The sequence below is a fragment of the Hemitrygon akajei genome, chromosome 10 (genome assembly GCF_048418815.1).
Source record: "Hemitrygon akajei chromosome 10, sHemAka1.3, whole genome shotgun sequence".
In the NCBI taxonomy this organism is placed as follows: domain Eukaryota; kingdom Metazoa; phylum Chordata; class Chondrichthyes; order Myliobatiformes; family Dasyatidae; genus Hemitrygon; species Hemitrygon akajei.
The window spans coordinates 40,139,542-40,166,259 of record NC_133133.1 but is presented as its reverse complement, the minus strand read 5'-3'; the positions used below and the strand labels follow the sequence as shown (position 1 = coordinate 40,166,259).

At 41.4% G+C, this 26,718-nt stretch overlaps 1 protein-coding gene across 7 annotated transcripts in view; it reads right to left on the bottom strand.

The window, feature by feature from the left end:
• The window catches only part of LOC140734305 (synaptotagmin-like protein 2), a 100,762-nt gene that overhangs the window by 15,554 nt on the left and 58,490 nt on the right, over positions 1 to 26,718 (bottom strand). For 3 of the 7 annotated variants that reach the window (XM_073058084.1, XM_073058086.1, XM_073058085.1), the window contains exons 7-14: positions 24,670 to 24,918; positions 23,490 to 23,726; positions 18,464 to 20,056; positions 17,643 to 17,867; positions 15,761 to 15,856; positions 10,165 to 10,212; positions 6,567 to 6,676; positions 3,973 to 4,074 (exon numbers count right to left, since the gene is read on the bottom strand). In XM_073058084.1, coding sequence (XP_072914185.1) covers positions 3,973 to 4,074; positions 6,567 to 6,676; positions 10,165 to 10,212; positions 15,761 to 15,856; positions 17,643 to 17,867; positions 18,464 to 20,056; positions 23,490 to 23,726; positions 24,670 to 24,918 — 2,660 coding nt within the window. The remainder of the gene's footprint in view (positions 1 to 3,972; positions 4,075 to 6,566; positions 6,677 to 10,164; positions 10,213 to 15,760; positions 15,857 to 17,642; positions 17,868 to 18,463; positions 20,057 to 23,489; positions 23,727 to 24,669; positions 24,919 to 26,718) is intronic. The other 4 variants (XM_073058088.1, XM_073058087.1, XM_073058089.1 and 1 more) reach the window with 4 other exon arrangements.

The following is a 26,718-nucleotide window of genomic DNA, read 5'->3' as shown; positions in this document are numbered from 1 at the left end:
ATGGGTGACCATCCTGCCCTGTTAACGCCCACGATGGGTGACCACCCTGCCCTGGTAATGCCCACGATGGGTGACCACCCTGCCCTGGTAATGCTCACGATGGGTGACCACCCTGCCCTGGTAATGCTCACGATGGGTGACCATCCTGCCCTGGTAATGCTCACGATGGGTGACCATCCTGCCCTGGTAATGCCCACGATGGGTGCCTGCATCAGGATATGGTTATGCAAGAGAGCGTGCAGAAAGTATTCACAAGAATGTTGCCTGGACAGGAGGACAGGAGAGATTGGACAGGCTGGGTTTTCTTTCCTGAAGTGAAGGAGTGTGAGGGGTGACATGGCAGAGCTATATACATTACGAGATGCAGAGATGGGGTTAGTAGACAGCATCTGTTTCCCATGGTGCAGGCGTTTAAGATAAGATAGAGTGGTTCTGAGTACTAAATTGTTCAAACAAAGTGTAGTTGAAGGAGCTGCTGTATGAGGTGGAGGTGTCAGCAACAGTAAAAAAAAAATTAAACTACAAGACTATAAGACATAGGAGTAGAATTAGGCCATTTGGCCCATCGAGTCTGCTCTGTCATTCAATCATGGCTAAACATTTTTTCCCCTTCTCAGCCCCACTCCCTGACCTCCCATAACCTGCAATGCCATGTCCAATCAAGAACCTATCGAGCTCTGCCTTAAATACACCCAACATCCTGAGGTAACAAATCCACAAATTCACCACCCTCGGACTAAAGACATTTCTCCACATCTCTGATCTAAATGGACGTCCCTCCATCCTTAGGCTGTGCCCTCTTATTATAGACTCCCCCACCATGGGAAACTCCTTTCCACATCTGCTCTCTCTAGGCCTTCCAACATTCAAATAGTTTCAATGAGATCCTCCTCATCCTTTTAATTTCCAGCGAGTATAGACCCAGTTATCAAACATTCCTTGTATGATAACCCTTTCTCCTCTGAACGCTCTCCAATGCCAGCACATCTTTTCTTAGATGAGGAGGCCAAAACTGTTCACAATGCTTCCAAAATCAGCACCATAAACACTCATGATGCTTCCACTCACCTGAAAGTGGCATTAAATATATAGTTATTTCCAGAAGTACATCATATCAGTATTCATTTGCATCTTATCAGTGGAGTGACATTTGCAATTTTCCAGTCTTCTGGCACTATGCCAACGTCCAATGATTTTTGAAAGATCGTTACTAATGCCTCCACAGTCTCTACCACTACCTCTTTCAGAACGCTAGGGCGCAGCTCATCTGGTCCAGGTGACTTATGGACCCTTAGGTCTTTCAGCATTTTGAGCACCTTCTTCCTTGTAATAGTAATGCATTCACTTCTCTTCCCACACACCCTTCAACACCTGGCACACTGCTAGTGTCTTCCACAGTGAAGTCTGATGCAAAATACTCATTTAATTCATCTGCCATCTCCTTGCCTCCCGTTATTATTTCTCCGGCCACATTTTCTAGTGGTCCTATATCCACTCTCATCTCCATTTTATTTTTTTTAGATTTTTGAAAAAGCTGTTGCTATCCACTTTGATATTGTTTTCTAGCTTGCTTTCACATTTTAATGTTTCGTTTAGCTGTTCTCTGTAGGTTTTCAAAAGCATCCCAATCCTTGATCTTCCTTCTAATTTTTGCTTTGCTGTAGGACTTCTCTTTTGTTTTTACATTATCTTTGATTTCCCTTGTTAGCCATGGTTGTATTATTTTGTCATTTGAGTATTTCTTTGTTTTTGTAATGCATCTATCCTGCACCTTCCTCATCTTACCCAGAAACACATTTTCCCCCCCCAAAAAAAACTTGACAGGGCGGGGATGGATATGTAATTATAAACATAAAAAAGTATGCAGATGCTGGAAATCCAAAGCAACACACAGAAAATGCTGGAGGAACTTAGCAGGTCAGGCGGCATCTATGAAAATGAATAAACAGTCGATGTTTCGAGCTAAGACCCTTCTTCAGTACTGAAAGGAAAAGGAGAAGATGCCGGCATAAAAAGGTAAGGGTAGGGAAAGAGGATCGCTGGAAGGTGACAGGTGGGTGGGAAAGGTAAAGGGCTGGAGAGGAAGGATTCTGATAGGAGAGGAAAGTGGACTACAGGAGAAAGGGGAGGAGTAGGAGACCAGGGGAAATTGGTAAGAAGAGGTAAAAAGCCAGAATGGGGAACAGAGGAAGAGGGGTGGGGGAGGAATTTTTTTTCTGATATTGATATTCATACCATCAGGTTGGAAGCTACTAAGATGGAATACAAGGTGTTGCTCCTCCACCCTAAGGGTGGTCTCATCTTGGCACAACAGGAGGCCATGGACCAAGATGTCAGAATGGGACTGAGGGTCAGAATTTTTATAAATAGGGCTCATGGTCAGCATAAACATAATGCACAAAGGGTCTGCTTCTGTGCGGTACAGCTCCATGACTCCATGGTTGAAGTTCCTGTGCAATGACACTATGGTAGAGCAGCATGGTAGAGGAGAGGTTAGCCAGCTGTAAGACCAGAGTTCAATTCCCACCACAGTCTGCGTGGGTTTCCTCCGAGTTCTCCAGTTTCCTCCCACATCCCAAAAAAACATATGGATTCGGGTTAGAGAGTTGTGGGCTTGCTACGTTGGCACTGGAAGCGTGGCAGCACTGGTGGGCTACAAAGCATAATCCTCACTGATTCAACTTGACGCAAGTAACACATTTCACCGAACATGTACAAATAAAGCTAATCTTTCTTTCTTTTGCTTCTGTCTTATATGGGAAATTTGATCATCCCACGTAGCTTCGATGCAGAACCTACATCGCTGGCCTAGGATCTCACCTGGAAGTGGTCACAAACAAAACTTAATCCAGGTTAAGCTAACTGTTGTAACAGTGTTGTGTGAGTTAATTTCAAGGCAATAATTCTTTCATATACGTGTAACACACAGAAGCTGAAGAAACAAACAAAGTCTGTCTATTTCTGTGGAGCTGGGGGTGGATACTAAAAATAATCTCGTGTAGGTGTGATACTCTGAAGATTTAAAACCTTTACATTAAGATGTGATCAAAACTCTCCCCCAGCTTACCTCCTTCGCCAACAACCTACAGGAGTATTTATCAGGTCCTTCACCAGAGCCCATCAATTTTGGGACTTCAGAAAAGTGGGATAGCAGGGAGAGATGGGTGAAGGCACTCATCAAGGGTCATTGCTGCGCAGTCGGACATCCAGCAAACTGACTATCAACACAAGCTATTCACACAAACATGCCAGGCATCACTAGCCAGTTTAACACTGTACATACATTATTTTGCCAGTATGATCAGCCAATGATTAGAACTACAGGAAAGCACGTGCTACAATATTAACATTATACACTGAGGAGTCACAGAAAAATAACAAACAAGTGGTGACTTGTAGAATCCCTCCACCATGGTTACCATTTTTTAAGATCGCCCACAAGAGGCTCTGGGCACACACCACTGCATCAGCTGCACCATAAGGGCAATTGTCCAGCTCTTGTTCTTCATGGGGCAACTGATTACCAAAAGAACAACTTTTCCTTTGCAAACAGTTCTTTTTCCGTTCAACTGCACCCTCAGGTTGGAACCTGCAGTCTGTTCTGTTTTATCCCGAGGAGACCTACCATGAAAATCCCATTCAATGGCAAGGCAGCTAACCAAGCAGCAGGTAATTAACTGTTCTTCGGCCTGTGGTAACAACTAAACATCAAAGTCGAAGGAGATACTGGCATTCAGCTGGATTCCACCACCAAAATATGTAGTAAACAATATACAGTATGAGCAGCCAATAAGGCAAACCAGACATCCCGAGGACAAGGGCTGTATTGCAAGATTAGACACCCAGAATAAAAAAAGAATCTGATCTTTTGTGGTTCGAGAGTGCATATACAGTCAACATTAGAATAATTGTGTGCAGCTTCCAGTGACCAGGTTTAGAATATGTCAAGATTTTGTATGGATAAATTCCTACCGAAGAAACCGATGCCATATCTGAAGAATGGCTGGCGTCACTAGGTGTCTTCCTGTGCCATCCAATGTTGAAGCTGATCTCGGAGGCCGAATCAGATTCACTCTGACAAAACAAGACAGACCGACAGACCAGTTGAATAAAGGAGCTCAATATCCTTTCAAATAGAAATCATACCGAATCTGTAAGATCCTTTGTCATAAACACCATTTCACACTCTGATTATTTATTTCCATCTACATACCAAGTTATTTACTGTTGAGTTAAAATCTAAGCAAATGGGACTAGATTAGATGGGAACTATGGTCCACATGGACCTAACTTGATTAGTAAAGGTGTCAATGGTTACAGGGAGAAGGCAGTAGAATGGGGTTGAGAGAGATGAATCAGCCATGATCAAATGGTCGATGGACTGAATGGCCTAAGTTTTACTCCTGTGTCTTACGCAATAACTGCTTATTTATATTTAATTTAGAGATAGAGTTTGGAACAGGCCTTTCCGGCCCAGTGAGCTACACTGCCCAGCAACCCTCCAATTTAACCCTCGTCTAATCACAGAACAATTTACAATGACCAATTAACCTACTAATCGGTACATGCGCTCACGGAAAGGATGGTCAAACTTATTACAGATGGCAATGGAATTGAACTCTGAACTCCAATGCCACAGGCTGTGATAGCATCACGCTAACTGCTACTCTATCACGGTTATAAAGATTAGTCTGTTATAGGAGCCAACGTGTTAGTAGAAACCTGCTCAGTTACCAATTAACTATTTGCCAGCCAGCTGAGTAGATAAATGGACATTTTGTTTATTGTCTCATAAATAATTAGTGCTGTCTGGAAATTAGACATGGAGCAGAGTTACCCAGCAATGGAAATAACATTTAAATATTAGATTTGAAATACCTCTTAAGGTGGAAAGCACTTTTTCGGATGACAGTGTTTTGAAAGTCAGAAGTGGTGATTACACACAGTAAATATTAACAACCAACATTAAATAAATTTAGCTGAGTTATGGGGGGGATCTGGGGGGGGGAGCTTCTTCATGCAGAGGGTGGGACAAGTGTGGAGCGAACTGCTGGTGGAATTGATAGATGCAGGGTCAATTCTAACACTTAAGAGAAGTTTGGATAGGTACATGGATTAGAGAGGTATGGAAGGCCATGGTACAGATGGGCTAGCTAGATGGACTTGTTCAGGTTGGCATGGACTAGATGGGCCAAAAGGCCTGATTCTGTGCAGTCGTGGTCTATGACTCTAAATGTTGTTACACAAGCGTTAGGTGATATGGAATAGGGTAAAAATGTATTTTTCAGGATAGTAAGTGTTTAATATTCAAACCTTAAGATAATAATCAAACGGTAATCCAGCCCATCACCAGCAAGGCAAACTGTTGCACATGCTCACTGCATCTCGAAGCTCTGGGAGAATCAGGTGATGTCATGATAGACTTCAAAAACATTCGTCTGGTGTCAATGAGTGTGAGGAATTAAGAGAACTAGTATTGCAAGATGAAGTAATCCAAAATTCTCAAATAATGATGCAAGTTTTCGTGTTGGTCACAACGATTTCATTGTTCAAAGTAGTTGCCCAATTGTTAGAAACACAAGTTTGTAGTCAAGAATGGAGTAAATTGTTAACAGAATTCAGATTTGAACAGTTGTTTCAAGAGCAATATGCTCAGTCGTCTCACACTGAACAGTTGTTGAATTCGTAAGAATTTACATGATTTGAAGTATTAAATATTAGGCTTCCCTTAAGTAGGTGATGCTTTATAGTAACTAAAGAGAAACAACTGTAACTCAAGGATTGGGATAGGTAGGTTAATCTTGAATTGGCAATTTTAATTCCCTCAACTTTTTCTGCTCTGGATTTTCTGGAGGTCTTAATTCCATCCATTCATTTATGGCACCAGCACTTCCCTCAAGATTCAAGACAGCTTATCATCATTCTTCAGTACACAAATGTAAAGGAGAACGAAACGATTGTTACTCTGGATCTGATGTAGCGTTAAAAATAGCACAATAAGTATAAAAACACAAAAACCAAAAATGCACAATAAATATAGATATAACAGCAATTCTATAAAACACAAGGTATAAGTAATCGTTTTGAGTATGAACTTTTCATACATAAAATTAGCTTATATACATAGGCTGATTGTATTTTACAAAAATTGACACTAGCTGCAAGAATATCTGTACACAAGGTGACAGGGAGTGATAAACTTACAAAGTAACTCTTGGCAAGAGGAACTCTTGTAGGTAACAGCAGTGAGACAGTTGGACAGTGACCGTGTCACTGCAGATATGAGGTGTGAAGTGTAAGTGTAAAGCAGGAATGCATGGAGGGATGAAGGGTGCTGAGGGGCTGTGGAGAGGAGTGGCTGATGAGTACATAGGGATAGTGGAGTGGGTTAATGGGTGGAGTTGCTGACTTGGGGGAGTTACAGTTTTTGAGTTTAGTGGTTCTGATGCGATGGTGCTTTCCTCTTCCCCAGTGGGAGCTGGGCAAACAGTCGATTAGCAGGATGGGTGGGATCCATCATGATAGCATTTCAATGCATACCACCTATTCACAATTATATTTCATACCTCAGTCATCAGCATGGGAACAGACTTGCTCAGCTCCTTCACCCTGGCATGCTCCAAGACTGGAGTCTTTATTACAGATATCTTCTCTTCAGTTGGTAATTGATCATTACCTGGGGAATAAGGAAAGCTGGCGTTAATATACGAAAACCCTTTCAGGCATCAAGCAAGGACGTTCAGCACAATGAACTGTGCACATGATTTTACTGTATATCTTTATGTATAGACTTGTATGTAACCCTTAGCACTAACTACATCAAAGAACCAGTTTAGAGGCCAAAACATCAGAATCAGAATTTTTATTACTGACTTATGTGACTTGAAATTCGTTATTTTGCAGTAACAGTACAAATGAAAGACTTGGAGTTACTATGAATTACAAAAAATAATAATTAGTGCAGAGAAAAAGGAATAAAAGTCGATGTTCATGGGTCCATGAACCATTTGGAGGCCTGATTGGCAGAAGGGAAGAATCTTCAGGCTCTTGTGCCTTCTCCCCAATGGTGGCAACGTCTCAGATGGTGCGAGTCCTTAGCAATGGCTACAACTTCCTTCAGACACCATCTTTTGAAGATATCTTTGATGGGAGGGAGAGTTGTGCCCATGATGGAAGTGGCTGAGTCTCATCCATGAATGTTAAATATTTCTTTTAAAAAACCACAGTGTTGGCATTAAAAGGAAAAGAAGTTAATAGAGTTGACTGTCTGAAATTGATGCACCATCAACAACTCTCGGAGACGGGAGGCGAACAATAGGCTTTTATTAGCAGCAAGAGACCACGATTAGCAGCAAGAGACCACCACACAACATCCTGGAGACTGAGGGAGGAGCAGTGCCTCTAATCGCCTTTATACAGGGGTCTGCGGGAGGAGCCACAGGAGCAGTCAGCAGAGGGGCGTGTCCAGACAGGTATACGTAGTTTACCACAGAAATCATGTATAATTGAGAAGAAAAGCTCAACTGTACAGTTCAAACCATTGTTTCTGTCACTGACTACTTAGTGATATTAAGTGCTTCTTTCTCTGAAGGCCTAGTAACTCCTCCTAACTCAATGATCCATAACTGTTGCCAGATTTAGTGGTTCTCTTTAGCCAATTGCCCAGAGAAGCATTACTGACCAAAGGAAGTAATTTAAACATTTTAAAAGCATATTTTAATAATGAAAATCATAATTTACTTTAACACCACTGTAATGTCCATATCAAATCCAAACTCTGGAATCTAGCAAAAGGGATTATTTATTATAGTATTAAAGTCAATCTCAATACCTGAAGCTAACGCACTTTGCATAAACTTCACATTACTTCATAATGTTTAGCATCAAATGATGGACATTAGTTCTCCCCTGATTCTCCTACCATCTCCTACACCAACAGAAATTTACTACGGCAAATTTAAATGCCCAGCACATCTTTAGGATATGGGAGGATATTAGCGCACATGGAGAATATCCCAAGGAAAAGGTTCAACTTCCACTAAATGTGGAGTAAAATAGTCCAACAGAAAACAAAGCATTAATGACAAAGTTTTAACACAGCAGGATACCAAAAGTGTATACACTATACAAAGTGTACTACAGAAAGTGGGGGATATAGGCCAGTCCACCACATGCAAAGGTCTCCCCACTATCGAGTACATTTACATGGAGCGCTGCCACAAGAAAGCAGCATCAATCAAAGACCCCCACCACCCAGACCATGCCCTCTTCTCGTGACCACCATCGAGCAGGAGATACAGAAGCCTTAGTTCCTATACTGCCAGTTTCAGGAACAGTTCAGTGATCTTGGGCACCCTGACTGAACTGATTCTGTGATCTACACACTCACCTCCAAGGACTCTTTACAACTCAGTTCTCAGTATTTTTATTATTTTCACAGTTTGTCTTTTTGCATATTACACATTGGAAGTTGTCAGTCTTTGCCTTTGTCTTGGTATTTAAGCTTTCTTATGTATTTATATTTATTGTGTTTTTATTATTATTGTGCTCTTTATCCTCTGTAGGGTTTTTTTGTGCTGTTTCAGATCCAGAGTAACAATTATTTTGTGCTCATTTACACTTCTGTACAGGAAATGACATTAAATAATCTTGAGTCCTATGTATAGCTTTTCCAAAAAATTTAATTGCATTTCTCATTTTCCCTGTAAATGCCTGCAAGAAAATGGATCTCAAGGTAGTTTATGGTAACATATAGTACACTTTGATAATAAATTTATTTTGAACTTTATTTGAACTTTAATAGGTTACTACCTGAAATTGTTTTCAAAGACTTATCGTACAGTTAAATTGAGCTCATTATGGGTGCAATTCTCACAAGAAAACATGTTACGGGATAGAAGGAACATCCATTGTTTTCTTACAATGCCTTCTGTACAGACGGAATATTGGGTTGAAGGTCATCACGTCAATGGTTTGGAAATACGTCAACTTTTCCAACAAAGGGAGTGGAAGAAATTTGACCATTCTGTTAGCAGCTGTTATTTCTAGATCAATAAATTACAAAAAAAAGCCAAATACAGGAAAATTGCCTTGGGAGAGTCCGTATTAATTAACAGGCAGTACTTTTAAAATGGCCGCGTGCCCAGATAAAGTGAATTAATGACTGAGATATATCCAGTTCACTTGAGACACACAAAAACATGTTTCTATTCCTCACATCAGTCTGTGACATGCTGGGAAGTCGTTCCAACCCATTATTGAATCACCAATAATCGGTGAAATTGAGAATTATTTCTTTATTATGTACCTACACTCAGTTGCCATCGTTTTAGGTAGACCTGTACACCTGCTTGGTAATGCAAATATCTAATCAGCCAATCATGTAGCAGCAACTCAATGCATAAAATCATGCAGACATGGTCAGAAGGTTCAGTTGTTGTTCAGACCAAATATCAGAATGGGGAAAAAGTGTGATCACAGTGACTTTGACTGTGGAATGATTGGTGACGCCAGACACGGTTGATTGAATATCTCAGATATTGCTGATCCCCTGGGCTTTTCACACACAACAATCTCTAGAGAATGGTGCGAGAAACAAAACATTACATCCAGTGAACAGCAGTTCTGTGGGCGAAAACGCCTTGTTGTTGAGAGAGGTCAAAAGAGAATGGCCAGTTTGGTATAAGCTGACAGGAAGGCAATAGTAACTCAAATAACCACACGTTACAACAGTGGTGTACAGGACAGCAGCTCTGAATCCACAACACATCCAAGCTTGAAGTGGATGGGCCACGGCAGCAGAAGACCATGAACATATTTCAAACAAAATGCAAGCCTCTTTAAAAAGGTGGAAAACACATTGTATATCAATGGCTCGGGATAGTAAAGCCCTAAGTACTTTACTATTAGGAAGTTCATACCATTAAAATACTCTGCCATTGAAATGTCTATTGTTCTATTCAGATCAGAAAAAAATAAATATATATAGGTTTGAGATGTGATCTCATTTAATAATTTCTCAATGTTATTTCAATGGTGGTTCTGAATGATTTCCTGAAATGAAAAACTTCACACATTTCAGATACCATTTCCAAATTCATCAATAAGAATGCCATTGTAGAAAACAATAGAAGTCATTCAAACTTTTCATAATTAATCCCTCACCGTCTCCTTTTGTTTCATTGTCATTCACCAAGGAAGTGATTGTTTCTCCTGTAAGGGAAAAAAAATAAAACTGAACTCTGTCTGTTGGCCAGTTTATGAATACATTCACCGAGCTGGCAGATTAGGTCAGCTAAAGCAATATCCTCATGAGAAATCTGAATCAAAATTAGAAACATTCAAAATACTAAGGTATGAAAGGAGACTGAGCTTGTACCCTGAACAATTCCCTTCACCTCCCCTTTTATTCATTGAGTTCATTCCTTCACGACTCCCTAGTTCAATCCATGTCTACTACCCCCTGACACCCCCCCCCCATCAACTGGCACTTTCTGCATTCATTATTCACTGGGGTTCCCTCCAGAGTGGAGCAGCCAACTACAGATTCGATGATCACTTTGTGAAGCACCAACACTGACTTCACAGGAGTAAGCCAGTTACCTGCTGGTTTAATCCACTATCCCAGGTCTTTACCATCGACAGTTGCTCCTCCTCGCCCTTCCCCCCACAGATACTGCCTGTCCTCCTCCTGCAGTTTGTTTCACCTGCAGCCTCCTGTATCTCCATCACAACTGTCAGTACTTCTAAGAGCTTTGTACACTCTGTATTATCCATTAGTTAGTACGCTTCAATGATGGTATAACAGCCACAGAAGTTATTTTTATGCAGTATTGAAATAGAATCAGAAAAGCTACACATAATTTTTACCTGGTTACATTAAACATAACAACAACTAATGTTCCAGTTATAACATACAGGCAGGAAGGAAAATAGTAAGCACGTGGAAGAGAAATGTACTCTTACTGTGCAAACAAAATGAGCAATAGCTTCTTCCTACGTGTAGTGTTTATCAAATACAGGCACAATCTGTTGATAGAGGGGAAATGCCAGAGTAGAACCTACATTCTACACTACATTCCTGCCTGTTATGAGACTTTGTCCACATCATTTTTGATCATCTTTGGTAAATCTCCTCATTCTCTACACATTGACTGTATCTTCACAGATCAACCGCTTCTAAAAATACCTCAACATTTTCACAATTTGTTCTTAAACACCCTTATCCTCCCTTTCCCATACCTGAAATAAGATATTCACATTTACCTAGAGTCAGGAAACAGTACAGCACAGAAACAGGCCCTTCGTCCCATCCAGTGTGTGCTGAACCATTAATCTGCCCAGTCCCATTGACCTGCTCCCAGACCATAGCCCTCCATACACCTCCCAGCCACACATTTCTCTTAAGTGTTGAAATTGACCCTGAATCCACAACATTCTCTGTCAGCTCATTCCACACACCCTCTGAGTGAAAAAGCTCTCTCTCGTGTTCCAAACATGAGGAAATCTGCAGATGCTGGAAATTCAAATAACACACACAAAATGCTGGTGGAACACAGCAGGCCAGGCAGTATCTATAGCACCGTCAACGTTTCGAGTGAAGGGTCTCGGCCCGAAACGTCGACAGTGCTTCTCCTTATAGATGCTCTCTCATGTTCCCTTTGAATAGTTCACCTTTTACCTTTAACCCCTACCATCTATTTGTAGTCTCACGCAACTTCATTGGAAAATGTCTGCTTGCATTTACCCTGTATATAATCCTCCCCTCAATTTGTATGGCTCTATCAAATCTCCCGTCAATTTTCTATGTTCTAAGGAATGAAATCCTAACCTATTCAGCCTTTCCCTGTAACTCAGGTCCTCAAGTGCAGCAAGATCCTTGTAAATTTTCTCTGCACTCATGCAATCTTTTACATCCTTCCTGTAGATACATTACATCCTTGCTTTCATATTCCAGATTCCTTGAAATGAATGCTAACATTGCATTTGCCTTCCTCACCACAGACTCAATCTGCAAATTAAGCTCTAGGGAATCCTGCACAAAGACTCCCAAGTCCCTTTGCACCTCAGTTTTTTGTGTTTTCTCTCCATTTAGAAAACAGTCTTCTTTTACCGAAGTCCATGACCATACACTTCCCGTACCTGTATTCCATCTGCCACTTCTTTGCACATTCTCCTAATATATCTAAATCATTCTGTCGTCTCTCTACTTCCTGAAAACTACCTGCCCCCCCACCTATCTTCATATTGTCTGCAAACTTTGCAACAAAGCTATCAATTCCATCATCAAAATCATTGCTATGCAACATAAAAAGCATCAGTCCCAACACAGACCCCAGTGGAACACCACTAGTCACCGGCAGCCAACCAAAAAAGGCTCCCTTTATTCCCACTCTTTGCCTCCTGCTAATCAGCCACCGCTTTATCCATGCTAGAATCTTTCCTGTAATACCGTGTGCTCGTAACTTATTAAGCAGCCTCGCTTGAGGCACCTTGTCAAAGGCCTTCTGAAAATCCAAGTACACAATATCAACCAACTTTCCTTTGTCTGCCCTGCTTGTTATTTCTTCAGAGAAGAGGAAACCAGGCTAACTCTGGTTTATTTTATCATATGCCTCCAAGTACCCTGAGACCTCATCCTGAACAATCAACTCCAGCATCTTCCCAACCAACTGAGGTCAGGCTAACTGGTCTATCATTTCCTTTCTTCTGCCTCTCTTCCTTCTTGAAGAGTGGAGTGACATTTGCAACTTTCCAGTCTTCTGGGACCATTCCAGAATCTAGTGATTCTTGAAAGATCATTGCTAATGCCTCCACAATCTCTTCAGCCACCTCTTTCAGAACTCTGGGCTGTACACCATCAGGGCCAGATGACTTATCTACCTTCAGATCTTTTTGTTTCCCAAGAACCTTCTCCCTAGGAATGGTAACTTCACACACTTCATGCCCCCTGACACCTGAAACTTCCAGCATACTGCTAGTGTCTTTCACATTGAAGACGGATATAAAATGGCTATTCAATTCGTCCATTTCCTCTCCCCCATTATTACCTTTCCAGCATCATTTTCCATTGCCCCTTTTTTACACTTTATGTATAAGTAGTTGTTTTTGGTATCCTCTTCAATATTAGTGGCTAGCTTACATTCATATTCCATCTTTTCTTTCTTAATGACTTTTTTTTAGTTGCCATCTGTTGGTTTTTAAAAGCTTTCCAATCTTCTAACTTCCCACTAGTTTTCCCTCTACTATATGCCCTCTCTTTGGCTTTTATGTTGGCTTTGACATCTCATATTAGCCACGGTTGTGTCATCTTTCTTTTGGAATATTTCTTCCTCTTTGGAATGTTTATATCCTGCGCCTTCCGAATTGCTTGCAGAAATTCCAACCATTGGTGCTCTGCCGTCATTCCAGCCAGAGTTCTTCTCCAATCAATTTCCTCTCTCATGCCTCTGCAATCCCTTTATTCCATGGTAATACTGATACATTTGACTTTAACTTCCCCTTCTCAGATTTCCGGGTGAATTTGATCACATTATGATCACTTTCCCCTAAGGGTTCTTTTACCTTGGGCTCTCAAATCAATTCCAGTTCATTGCACGACACCCAATCCAAAATAGCTGATCCCCTAGTAGACATCCTCAGGCTGCTTTAAAAAGCCATCTCATGGGCATTCTAGATATTGCTCTCTTGGAATCCAGCACCAGCCTGATTTTCCCCAATCTACCTGCATGGTGAAATCCCCATGACTACTGTAACATTGCCATTTTGGCTTGCATTTTCTATCTATTTGCAGACCACATCCTCACTACCATTTGGAGGTCAGTATACAACTCATATCAGGGTCTTTTTACTCTTACAGTTCCACAGCTCTATCCACAGTGATTCAATACTTTTCAATCCTATGTCACCTCCTTTTAGCGATTTGATTTCATTTTCTAGCAATAGAGCAACCTTTGCCTTCCTGCCTGTCCTTTCGGTACTGTGTATCCTTGGACATTAAGCTCCCAGCTGTAATTTTCTTTCAGCCATGATTCAGTGATGCCTACAACATCATACATGCCATACTGTGCTACAAGTTCATCTACCTTATCCAGTATACTGCGCACATTCAAATATAAAGCCTTTAGTCCTGTATTCAGACTTCCGACTTTGTCCATCTTTTACATTGTAACTCATCCTGCTGACTGCAGTTTTGCCCTATCAACAGTCTCTCCTCACTACACATTGCCTCTGTTTGTAAAACCACTAAGCAGAACACCTATTCAAAGCAGTATACTTATTGTTGAGGAGAACAGCCATAGGGATACTCTGTGCTGGCTGTCTATCCCCTTTCCCCCTCCTGACTGTAATCCCAGTTACCTGTGTCCTGTACCTTGGGTGTAACTACCTCCCCATAACCTTGTCCATCAACCCTTCAGCCTCCCTAATGATAGGGAGTTCACCCATTTCCAGCTCCAACACTTTAACATGGTCTGTTAGAAGCTGCAGCTAGATGCACTTCTTGCAGATATAGTCATCAGGGATACCAGAGGCCTCCCTGTTTTCCCACATCCCACAGGAGGAGAATTTCAGTATCCTGTCTGACATCACAACTGTTCCAAATGTGCAAAAAGAATAAATAATGAAAAAAAAAGATGACCCATGGCCTCCTTCTCCTTGGGGAAGCCTCAATGAGCCAAAGCCTCTACTCCCCACTCTAACACTGGCCCACTCACACAATGGCCACTCCACTTAAACCTAACTTCTTTTTATTGCCCCTTGACAAGTGCCTAATTATGCACAATCCAATTTCTCATTGGGAACTGTGGCAAGCAAAATGTGTTGATTGTTCCCTCTCTCTTCTTTTCAACTCTCTCTCCTCTATGTAATCCAGTGTCTGCTCGGGACTGTGGCGTGCAAAATGACAAAAAACCTTATCAAGTCATTTCATTATTTTTAAACGGGCCTAAATCCAAATGTGTCTTTTTCCAAAATAAATAGGTTCTGCTCCGCGTTGATAACAACAAGGCATCAAAGTGCATGTCAGTCAAACGTACATCTTCTTTATATAAATCCTCTTCCAGTCTACCCCAGAGTACATAAGAAAATGAAAATTGGACACAGAATCTTAATACAGCCTGATCAAAATTTTGTATGAGAGAACCAGTACTTTCAATATTTAGCTATTCTGACAGTGCACAAGTTTTTTCAAAAGTCCTGAGAATGATTGTTTCTTTTTCCACTCAGTAGCCTATAGAAGGTGAACTTGAGCTGCAGTGTACTCTGTTTAACTCCAGACATGTTAATACAATATTCCATCAGCCAAAAGATTAGAAACTAATTTTAACTATTAATGGTTTAACTCTAATAATTACTTCCATGTAGGAGAACACAGCAGCCATCTCCACATTATTCACAGCTTGGTGCAGAGGAAATGCTACAATGTAGAAAGGATTGTCTTTCAGGTGACTTTTCAACTCTGTCCCATTATCCTGTTCAATTGCACAGTTTTAAAATGAGCAACAAAGTTTTCCACTGCCTTATCCAACATCAATTCCACAACCTTTGCCAGAATTTTAATCTTATCACCAGCTATGGGATTTTACAGTATGCAAATCAATTTGTCCCCATAACCTTGATAATATGCCAAAATAATAAACAGAGGATCTGCGAACCTTGTAATGAAAATACTTTTTTCCCTCTGAATAAAATGTTAATTCCTCCATTGAAACTCAAAATAGCTAAAAGTAAAGTTGAACTTTCGAACAAGGCCAGTACTTACTGTCTAGAGTAGAGATGAGGTTGTCCATGCTCTTAGCATTAGCCTTTCTGGCTCTGGCCAAGGCCCTCATAACAGGGGACAATCCATAAGTAGGTCCTGAAGCAGATTAGAACAATATTTTAAAACACTTCTGATAACATTAACAGCAGAGTACACTTGAGCATCAAACTTCCGTTTCTGAGGCAGGGCATTTCTTTCACTGGAGCAAACTTGGAAAAAGAAAGTATATAACGAGAAGTACCCCCTTAATGGAACAAAAATTGAGGAAAGCACAAACCAACTCTAAATCATTCATACGTCCTGCTGATAACCATGCATGCTTAGATACGGTAGTAAAGCACTTTCCAATCCAATTATCTGGACATTACAGTCTTAATTTGTAAGCAGAGAATGCTTAAAATGTAGAAGTAGACATCCATCAAGATTAAGCCTTTTTAAAATATATCAAATTCTTTCAGTTTTTAACATGTGCGCTCTCTATTCTGTTAACCAACGTATTTTATTACAGTATATTTCATTGGTGTTCCCCATTAATACTCCATAAAATGACCAGTGGTTACAATATCTGTTATGCCATTACTTTAACCAGTTTTAAAACCTCATCCAGTCTGGAGAACTCCCATCGACTACCACCAACTCATAGTTCTCTTATCACACATTGCTTCCTTCTACCTCCTACCCAAAATCCACAAACTGGATTGTCTAGGTGGGCCTAGTGTCTATGCCTCCTTCTGCCCCGCTGAACTCATGTCCTCATATCTCAATTCCATTCTGTCCCTCTTGGTTCAGTCCTTCCCATCTACATCTGTGACACCTCTCTTGCCCTCGATCTCCTCAGTAACTTTCAATTCCCTGGTCCTGGCTGCCTCATCTTCACCATGGATGTTCAGTCCCTATACACTTCTATCCCCCATCAGGAAAACCTCAAAGCCCTCCCCTTCTTTCTTGACAGAAGAACCAACCAATCCCCCTCCACCATCTGACAGAACCGTCCTCACGCTCCACAATTTTTCCTTCAGCTTCTCACACTTTCTCCAAATCTGAAGGATAGCCTTGGGCATTCTCGTGGGTTCCAGTTATGTCTGCCTCTTTATTGGCTATGTAGAACAGTCCATATTCGAAGCCTTCCCTGGTTATACTTCCCAACTCTTCCTCCACTAGATTGACAACTGCATTGGCGCTGCTTCATGTACCCATATGGTGCTTGTCAATTTTATCAACTTTGCCTCCATCTTCCACCCTGCCCTTAAATTCACTTGGTCCAACTCTGACACCTCCCCCCACCCCCTTTCTTGACCTGTCTGTCTCCACCTCAGGAGACAAACTGTCAACCGATGTCTTTTATAAATCTACTGACCCACTGTTACTTTGACTATACCTCTTCCCACCCTATCTCCTGTAAAAATGCGGTTCTCTTTTTTCAGTTTCTTCGCCACCACCGCACCTGTTCCCAGGAAGTGGCTTTCCATTCCAGGACATCAGAGATGTCCTTCTTTAAAGAAGGGGGTTTCCCTCCCTTACTTTTGATGCTGCCCTCACCCACATCTCCTCCATTTCTCATACGTCCACGCTCACCCCATCTTCCTGCCGCCTTAGTAGTGATAAAGTTCCTCTTGTCCTTACCTACCACCCAAACAGCATACATATCCAATACATTATCCTCCGCAACTTCTGCCATCTCCACCATCTTCAAAGGATCCTGCCACTAAACTTATCATTACCTACCGCACCCCCCCACCTGACTTTCCACAAGGGTCACTCTCCCCGCAATTCCCTTGTCCATTTGTCCTTCCCCACTAATCTCCCTCCAGGCACTTATCCTTGCGAGTGGCCTATGTATCCCAGACACCACCTCCATTCAGAGTCCCAAACAGTCCTTCACCTGTGAATCTGATGGGGTCATCTATTGTGTCTGGTGCTCCTGATACAGCCCGTTGTAAATTCTGGGACTGCTCCATCAAGCACCTCCACAGCATCCACCACAAACAGGACTTCCTGGTCGCCAAACATTTTAATTCCAATTCCGTTCTGACGATCTTGTGCCAAGATGAGGCCACCCTCAGAGTATAGGAACAACACCTTATATTCCGTTTGGGTAGCCTCAAACCTGATGACATGAATATTGAATTCTCCTTCCGGTAAACAAACTCCACCCCCCCATCCCCCTTTCTTCTATTCCCAACTTTTACCTCTTCTTACCTGTCTTTTACTTCTCCCTGAGTCACCTCTTTCTCCCATGGTCCATTCTCCTGTCCTATAAGATTCCTCCTTCTCCTACCCCTTGACTTTTCTCACCCACCTGACTTCAACTTCAAATTAAAACTTCTGAGAGGTAGTTAAGAAATGTCTTGTCCCAAATGAAGGAAACTTAACCTTTTCTAAAAATTCTTTATACCCAGACTAGTGTTTATCAGTCACCTATGATCCTTCTCAATTTAAAGGGAAAGATTTATTTAATCACTACAGGTACCACAAAGTTAAACATGACCTTTGTATAGTTCACGACCAACGCACACAAGTTAGAGCAGCAATTACTAATGGCCTGCATATTGAATTAAATACAGTTTTTGGGGGATATGTCAAGAACTTTAAAGCACATTTTTTTATTTAAAGTGTGAAGATTAATAGCAGTTAAGTGTCAGGATTCTTAATATTAAACTTTTAAGTATTGAAAAATTACTGTACATATATGAAAAATCAAACCTGATTCTGTCCTCTGAAAATCAATGTTACTCTCCGAATCATCGATACAAAGAACAACAGGTGAAGACTGCTCCACTGGATTTCTGGAACTTCTATCTGCTGCTTTGCTTGTTAGGTCATCATCACTGCTGTATGTACTAGTGAGGGCCAGAGGTTTCTTATCCACTACAGGGGACAAATTGACCGCACACTGGAGATCTTCCATAGATGATATTTGCACATCTTTATCTCCAGAATGTGCCTTATTGGCTAATTTTATTGATTCTTCACTTGCACTTCTCAGTATCACATGCTTCTTAGAGTTCCCTGTGGTCTCAGGTTCAATTCTATCAATATCAGGTGACCTGTTCGCCAGGCTCTCTACCTGGCTCTTTAGAGAATTATCAGCCAACTCATTTTTTACTGCAACAGTTTCCAAGTCCAATGTCGATACAAAATTTGATGTGGTTTCTTCATTGTCGTTCGGTAAGGGATGACATGTGCCATGTTTCAAAGGTGCCCTGGTCTCCTGCTTCCAGCTATTGTCAGAAGATATTTGGCTCTCCTTAGAAATGTCTTCATCAACCTTTGTCGCAGTGGAGTGGGTAATTGAAGCTGCATCATACAAGGCTGATTCAGCTGCCAATTTCTTTAGTTTCTCGTGCATCTCCTTTCTTGCATCCTCCTTTGGTGAAAGAATCTTCTCTTTTACAGTTTCCTCAACAACATCAACAGATGCATTGTGATTGTTTTTCATGACAGGTAAAGATTCATCTGAACTGGAGCTACTGGACATCTTTGTGCTTGTAGGTTTTCCACATTGAATGGATTCTGGAACACTGTTGTCTTGTGCTTGATCGTCACTGCTGTAAGTTCTCTGGACAAATGCTTTGGTTGCTTTATCAGTGGATGTAGTCACATCATTCTTTCCCACTTCGATAGTTGTTTTGGTTCTTGGAGTGGGAACTGGAGGCAACTTGCTAGTTTTAGTCAATTGGGTGACTTTTTCCTCTTCCTCAGAGGAACAAGGACCTGGCAATCTTCCTAGTGGTTCCAGTTTTGACGAGACACTGGTTGGAAGACTTTCCCTGGACTTTGACTCAGCCTCTGTAAAATGTTTCATTTCAGTCAGGCTGCTTCTACGATCTGGTGATCTAACTTTTCTGAATGGAATTGTGGAAGTAGCATTGTTTCCTTTATTGGAATCAATTTCTTTTTCCCAAAACTGCTTCAGGTTTTTAAAATGGCTGGGATCAGTGAGTACTTCATCTTCAGAATGCTTATTACCCAAGGCACTGATGGTGAAAACGGCACCTGGCTTATGACTTTTCTCTTCCTCATCATCGGAAGAGGACGTCTGATACTTAGCTATTCTGGGAGTAGGTTGGAAGGCAGCCTTTCCTGGGTCAGTCACCTGAGCAGCTCTGTTCTTACCTGGCAGACCTTTACTTGATTGCTTCAGATCTTCAACAAATGCATGTGAATTTTCACCTGTTGTTTCTAGGGTCCTCTTAAGCCTTGGAATTTGTGGCGTTGGTGATAAATCCAGTCCTTCCAGTGGCTGATGTGCTTGTTGGTCTTCAGTAGCAATGGTTGGAGGTAAAACTCGTGAACCTAGTACATTAAAAGAGCAAGATCCAATTAATGACAAATCCAGTCACTGCTATGTAAGGTTACACTGAAATGAACTGAGCTGATGATAAAGATAAAACACGCTACCCCAGTTATGATAAGATATTAACACTGTTGGGTTTATTATAACATACAACTGTAGCAGTATCGCGGAACTCTTGCCTGCTTCCAATCAAAACAGAGTTTCATACCGTTTTTGGCTATTTTCTTGAGGAAAAAGTCAAGGCACATGAATCTAATTATGTTTATACAACTATTTTCTTCATGTCAAAAAAGACCAGGTAGGTATTTCTCAAAATACAACACTCCCACTTTTGATAGGTAGAGGGGAAAAGAGGTCACCACTGCCTCAAAGCATACAGTGCCTATAAAAAGTATTCGGCCCCCTTGGAAGTCTCCATGCTTTATTGTTTTATAACATTGAATCATAGTGGATTTAATTTGCCTTTTTTTTGACACTGATCAACAGAAAAAGACTCTTTCCTGTCAAAGTGAAAACAGATCTCTACTAATTGATCTAAATTAATTATAAATATAAAACATGAAATAATTGATTGCATAAGTATTCACCTCCCTTTAATATAACACACCAAGTCATCACTGGTGCAGCCAATTGGCTTTAGAAGTCACATAATTAGTTAAATAGAGATCTGTCTTTGGGGACCTGTGTGCAGTTAAGATGTTTCAATTGAATGTACACCTGTATCTGGAAGGTCCACCAGCTGCTGAGTCAGTATCTTGGCAAAAACTACACTATGAAGATGAAAGAACACTCCAAGCAACTCCATGAAAAGGTTATTGAAAAGCACAAGTTAGGAGATGGGTACAAGAAAATTCCCAAGTCAGTGAATATCCCTTGGACTACAGTTAAGTCAATCATCAAGAAATGGAAAGAATATGGCACAGCTGTAGATCTGGCTGGAGCAAGCCATCCTCAAAAACGGGACCGTGCAAGAAAGGGACCTATGGCAACACTGGAGGAGTTACAATCTTCAGTGGCTGAGATGGGAGAGACTGCATACAACATCTGCTGCCCAGGTGCTTCACCTGTTGCAGGTTTATGGGAGAGTGGCAATGAGAAAGCCACAAGATTTCCAGAAGGCAGGTGTGAGACTCTGAAGTCAGTTGAAAAAGGTTCTATGGTCTGATGAAACCAAAATTGAGCTTTTTGGCTATTAGACTGACATCATAAAAACACACCGTCCCTACCGTGTAGCATAGTGGTGGCTGCATCATGCTGTGGGGATGTTTTACTACAGCAGGCTGTGGAAGGCTTGTGAAGGTAGAGGGTAAAATGAATGCAGCAAATACAGGGAAATCCTGGAGGAAAACATGATGCAGTCCGCAGGAGAACTGCGACTTGGGAGAAGATTCGTTTTCCAGCAAGACAGCAACCTCAAGCGTTAAGCCAAAGCTACACAGGAATGGCTTAGGAAACACAAAGTTAATGTCCTGGAGTGGCCAAGTCAGAGTCCAGATTTCAGTCCAATTGAAAACTTGTGGCTGGACTTGAAAAGGGCTGTTCACTCACGATCCCCATGCAATCTGATAGAGCTTGAGCAGTTTTCAAAAGAAAAACGGGGGGAAATTGCAGTGTCCAGATGTGCAAAGCTGATAGAGACCAATCCACACAGACGCAAGGCTGTAATTGCTGCCAAAGGTGCATCTACTAAACACTGACTTGAAGGGGGCAAATACTTAGCAATCAATTACTTTGTGCTTTAAATTTGTAATTACTTTAGATCAGTTTGTAGAGAACTGTTTTCACTTTGATCCGGAAGAGTCATTTTCTGATGATCGGTGTAAAAAAAAAGCCGTTAAGTTCACAGTTTCAATGCTGTAAAACAATATAACATGAAGACTTCTGGGGTGGGGTGGGGGGTGAATAATTTCTTATAAGCACTGTAAATGGATCAGCCATAAATACTGTGGTTGCAAGAGCAGGACAGGGACTGAGAATCCTGCGGCACCCGTTTTGTCCAAGCCTGACGTTCTCCCCCTAGGTTGGATGGGTGCAGTTTCAACAGCTTTCAGGAAAATTGACACAATCCAGCACGATGCAGCCTGCTTGACTGATTACCCAAAATATTTATCCCCTTTACTACTATCACATAATGGAAGTAATGTATGCTCTCTTCAAGACGTATTGCAGTTACTATTGTTACTGAGTCATAGTCTTTGAGAATCACAGCACAGAAACAGGCCCTTTGGCCCTTCTGGTCCATGCTGAAACCATTTAAACTCCCATGAACCTGCACCAGGCCTCCATATCCCTACAATCCATCTACAAACTTCTCTTAAGCGTTGAATTCAAGCTTGAATGCGCATGTGCTGGCAGCTCATTCCGTACTCTCACGACCCTATGAGTGAAGAAGTTTCACCTCATTCTCTCCTTAAACTTTTCACCTTTGACCCTTACGCCAGACCTAGGGTTGTAGACCCACCCACACTCAGTGGAAAAAGCCTGCTTGCATTTACCCGATCTATACCCCTCATGATTTTGTATACATCTCTCAAATCTCCTCTCAGTCTTATGTTCTGACAAATACAGTCCTAACCTATTCAATTTAGCTAACAACATCTCCTAAACCTTAGGCCTCTTGTGCTGACTTTACTTCACCAGGTTACCCCAACAGCACCTCCCAAGCTGGCAACATTCAACAATAACTTTTATTTATTTGGCACCTTTCATACATTAAGATACTGGATCAAAGTGCTTTACATGGGTTGAAAAGATAAATCAATATCATAAAATATGAGAGAAACTTAAAAATATGTAAAGACAAACATGATAATGGAATAAAATATAATTGAATATACCAAATTATATAAATGTAGTCAAGATCAGCAGGCATTAAGTAATCCTATATCTAGGCCAAATCTAAAAAGTAAGTTTTTTGAAGTTTTTTGAAACGTTCCACAGTACTAGCCTGGTGTACCTCAGCTAGTAGAGTATTCCAGGTTTTAGGTGCATCAGTGCAAAAGGACAGAGAAACAGGCACACCAAGTGCCAATTCTCATACCTGCACCCCATCCTTAACTGGAAACATATCACTGCTTCATCAGCAGCATTTCTAAATCCTGGAATAGCCGACCCACTAGCTCTGTGGGATTAGCCTCAAACAAACTGCACAGCTTTAAAAAGCTGGCTCATTACCAACCTCCCGGAGACATTTGGGGCTGGACAATAAATATTGACCTTTGTCTATTTAAGGTAGAGGTTGACAGGTTGGTGATTAACTAGGGTATCAAATGTTACAGGGAGAAGACAGAAGAATGGGCTTGAGGGGGTATAATGAATCAGTCATGCTCAAGTGATAGGACTAGACTCAATCAGCTCTATGTCTAACAGCAAATGAAGGCCTGGCCTTAAAGAGTAATTGTATTTTATACAGTTGTATGCACTATACATTACCCTGCTCAGATGTTACATCTTCAGGTTTCTCAGAGGTTACTTCTCCACTTTCCTTGACTTGGTTCTTCCATTTTGGAATGTGGGAAATGTTTGAGGTAACTGTTTTCTTTTTGTCACTGGTTGCTGAGGTCTGGTAGATCGGTGCGCCTTTATAATGAACGGCCACTGTCTTTTTTGGCTTCTGCACATCCCTGATGTTCTCCCGCACTGGGGATGCTACAGTTGTGACTGTATGATCTGAAACACAAAGAATGTTGACTCTCCACTGACTTCTATCAGAAATTTCTTAGTTCATAGAATGTGCAATATATTCATTACAGTTTCACTCTCAGTACTGAAATACACACAAACTTGGGATGACTAGCTGGAAGATTAGAGGGGCAGGTCTGCTCTCCACTTCACATGTTAAGAAAATCTGTCTTAATACACAGTCAAGTTGGCAAAATTCTGTGAAGAAAACTGATCTTAGAAGGAGCAAAAAATGACAAACTAACTGAAAAAGGTGACTGACTGTCAGAAGTCGAAGTCCCAATTCAGGAATGAAACCCATCATCTTCCTCCAGCTAAGTAATGGAGATAACAAAACTCCACCGCCAAACCACATCACTGTTAATTATGTTATGTCCATGACCTATCTTTGAATTTCATCATCACAACATCTTCACAGTTCCACCTTTCCCTCATCTTAAAAACAACCTTAACCAAGCCTTCCAGCCATTTCTACCACAGTTTGAGCCTTTTACTTTATTCATATTGTCACACTTGAATTAATATTTTAGTCCAATACTGAAAGAAAATATTGCAGATAATTCTGAGTTTGTGTCTGATGCAATCTAAATTGTGAGATAAACTTAGACAAAACAAACAAGACAAACAAGATTGCAGAAAAAGTAACATTTACTTTCTACACATTTTAGTAATTGAGAAAGTCAGTAGAAATCGAGACCAGAGCTTTCAGACATAGTGAGGCCAGTGATCCTTGGGCTGATGGACTAGGGTAGACCAGCCCATTGCCATAAAGGGTTGATATTGCAATATCTGCTATTTCCATAATATTACAATTTGAGTCAGGGTACAAATGTAGAATGAAATGTGATTAGTTTTTGCCTTGAACATTGCCAACAAAATTCATCTTCTGGACTTGCAAGTGTAAGAAAGTTTTCAGAACCAAGCTACTCACTATTCAGATTACTGTGCTCAGGCTCTTCTGGAGTCCTCTGTGCATCTTCTGTCAGCACTAAATGCTCCTGCACTGTTGGAACCTGTGGGCTGTATTCAACTGAAGCAGAGGTTGGTTTCCTAATCTCAGCAGACAGGTGGGCTCCTGTGGTGTCTTCAGGGGTGTATGCAACATTGTCATGCTTTGTTGGGTCTGGAACCTGTCCACCAGCAGCAGATTCTGTTCTGGAGACTGCAGATCTGTACAGACCTGTAATACAGATTTAAGAACTTAATCTTTTGGGGTCCAGTGTCCAGTTGCAGTACACCCTCACATTCCCAGAGCATACAGTCCCATATTCTATTTTTTCATATCAAGTAGCAACGAAAGAAAGACATTTTCAGAAAATGTTCAGAAGGAATTCTGCTGCAGAATTCCTGGTCCAGTATTTATTTTCATTATAAACGAGTCAGGGAAGGTTGTCATAGCTGGGGGGCCGAGGGCGGGTAATAGTAGTGGGGACAAGCTCCCACTACCTATTAAATACTCCCAATGGCATGCATCTCAGATAGTCTCTGACAACCAAGTCCAGCTCACAGCCTTCATGGACCACCCAGCAAATGGAATTGTTTCTGCTCTCAAGAGAAGAGGTACAAGCTGTAAGATGCCTTAAGACCAGCCGTTTTGGTTAAATGGGGCTTGTCGGCCATGGTTGGCAGCTCATCATGGAGAAGGAAAACTCTGATCTCAAATCCCTGCTGGCTTGCAGCTATACCAACTCACGGGGAAGGCTTCAGGAATAAACCCCAAAGAAATATCTGGAGCTGGAGTCCTTAAGGCAGTCCCACGTCGAGTTCAACGCTGACTGGCAACTCCTGCAACGCCGCTGGTGCCACACTGTATCCGTCTGTGATGCTCCTTTGGATTCATCAGCTGACTGGAGAGGGGGAGCCTGCCGCATGCTCTCCATTTTGTACTGGCTTGCAAACAAGTAGGGCGCAACATCCACGGGAGAATCCGACCAACAGAGGGCCTCAAACAGAGGAGGTTTTAGCTACAAACAGTATTCTCATCAAGAATCAGCAAAAACATTTTTTCCCCCTAAAGATAAATGCCAGCACAACCAGAAATACCCGCAACTATGCACTGACTCCAATGACCAATTGGAATGCATTTCTACACTCAATTCCCATCCTGTTCTCGTTCACTCTCTTACTGCCGATGGCACTGGCACGCCTCACCACAATCTTCCCCATTCGCCGGGGACCAGCACAGTGACGTTCTGCTGCAACCTCTCACCATTTGGCTCTAAGGTTCGGTGAAAACCAGAGATAAGTAAATGCTGTAAGAAACCCCTACCATAGCATGCAGTTGGCTTGTACTTTGGAGCTTCATGTTCCTCCTCCTGACTCCCTAGCAAGCAATCTCCCAAGCAGATGTTGGAACCCAAGGAACAAGTAAAGTGCCTTAGTACCAATTAGTGGGCTTGATCACTTCAGCACCTCGTGTTTCTTCACTCAGCTGGGCACAATGATTCTACGATAACACTCTTAACCTTCCCATATTTCAGATTTCCATCTCTCACACTATTTTACTTTGGAGATAATAATTTCCATACAGATGAGTAAAGTCACTAATGGATGTTCTATTACAGCAACAACATCAACGACGAAACCTTAGCTACAATTATACCTGCTGATCTGTAAGATGAGACCAGCACAGGCAGGTTCGCCAAATCACTTAAGCTCAGAAAATATAACACCTGCCATTAATTGCTTTACACTCACCTGCATTTAGTATCAATCAGCTAGTTCAAATAAAAGGGATCTTGAGTAGGCATGCAGAAGGAATTAAAGCATTTCATTGTGCATTAAGAAAGAAGACTTCTGCATGCATTTTTAAACATCAACGCTGATAGGTTGAGGGTAATAAATACCCTGGAAATTCACATGTACAAAGTAGTTCATTGTTCTTACAAAAGTAACCTAACCACCTCTCGCACTCATACAAATGACAAGGTCTTTAAAATACATCAAAAAGATAATAAAGTGTTTTATTTTTATTCAATTG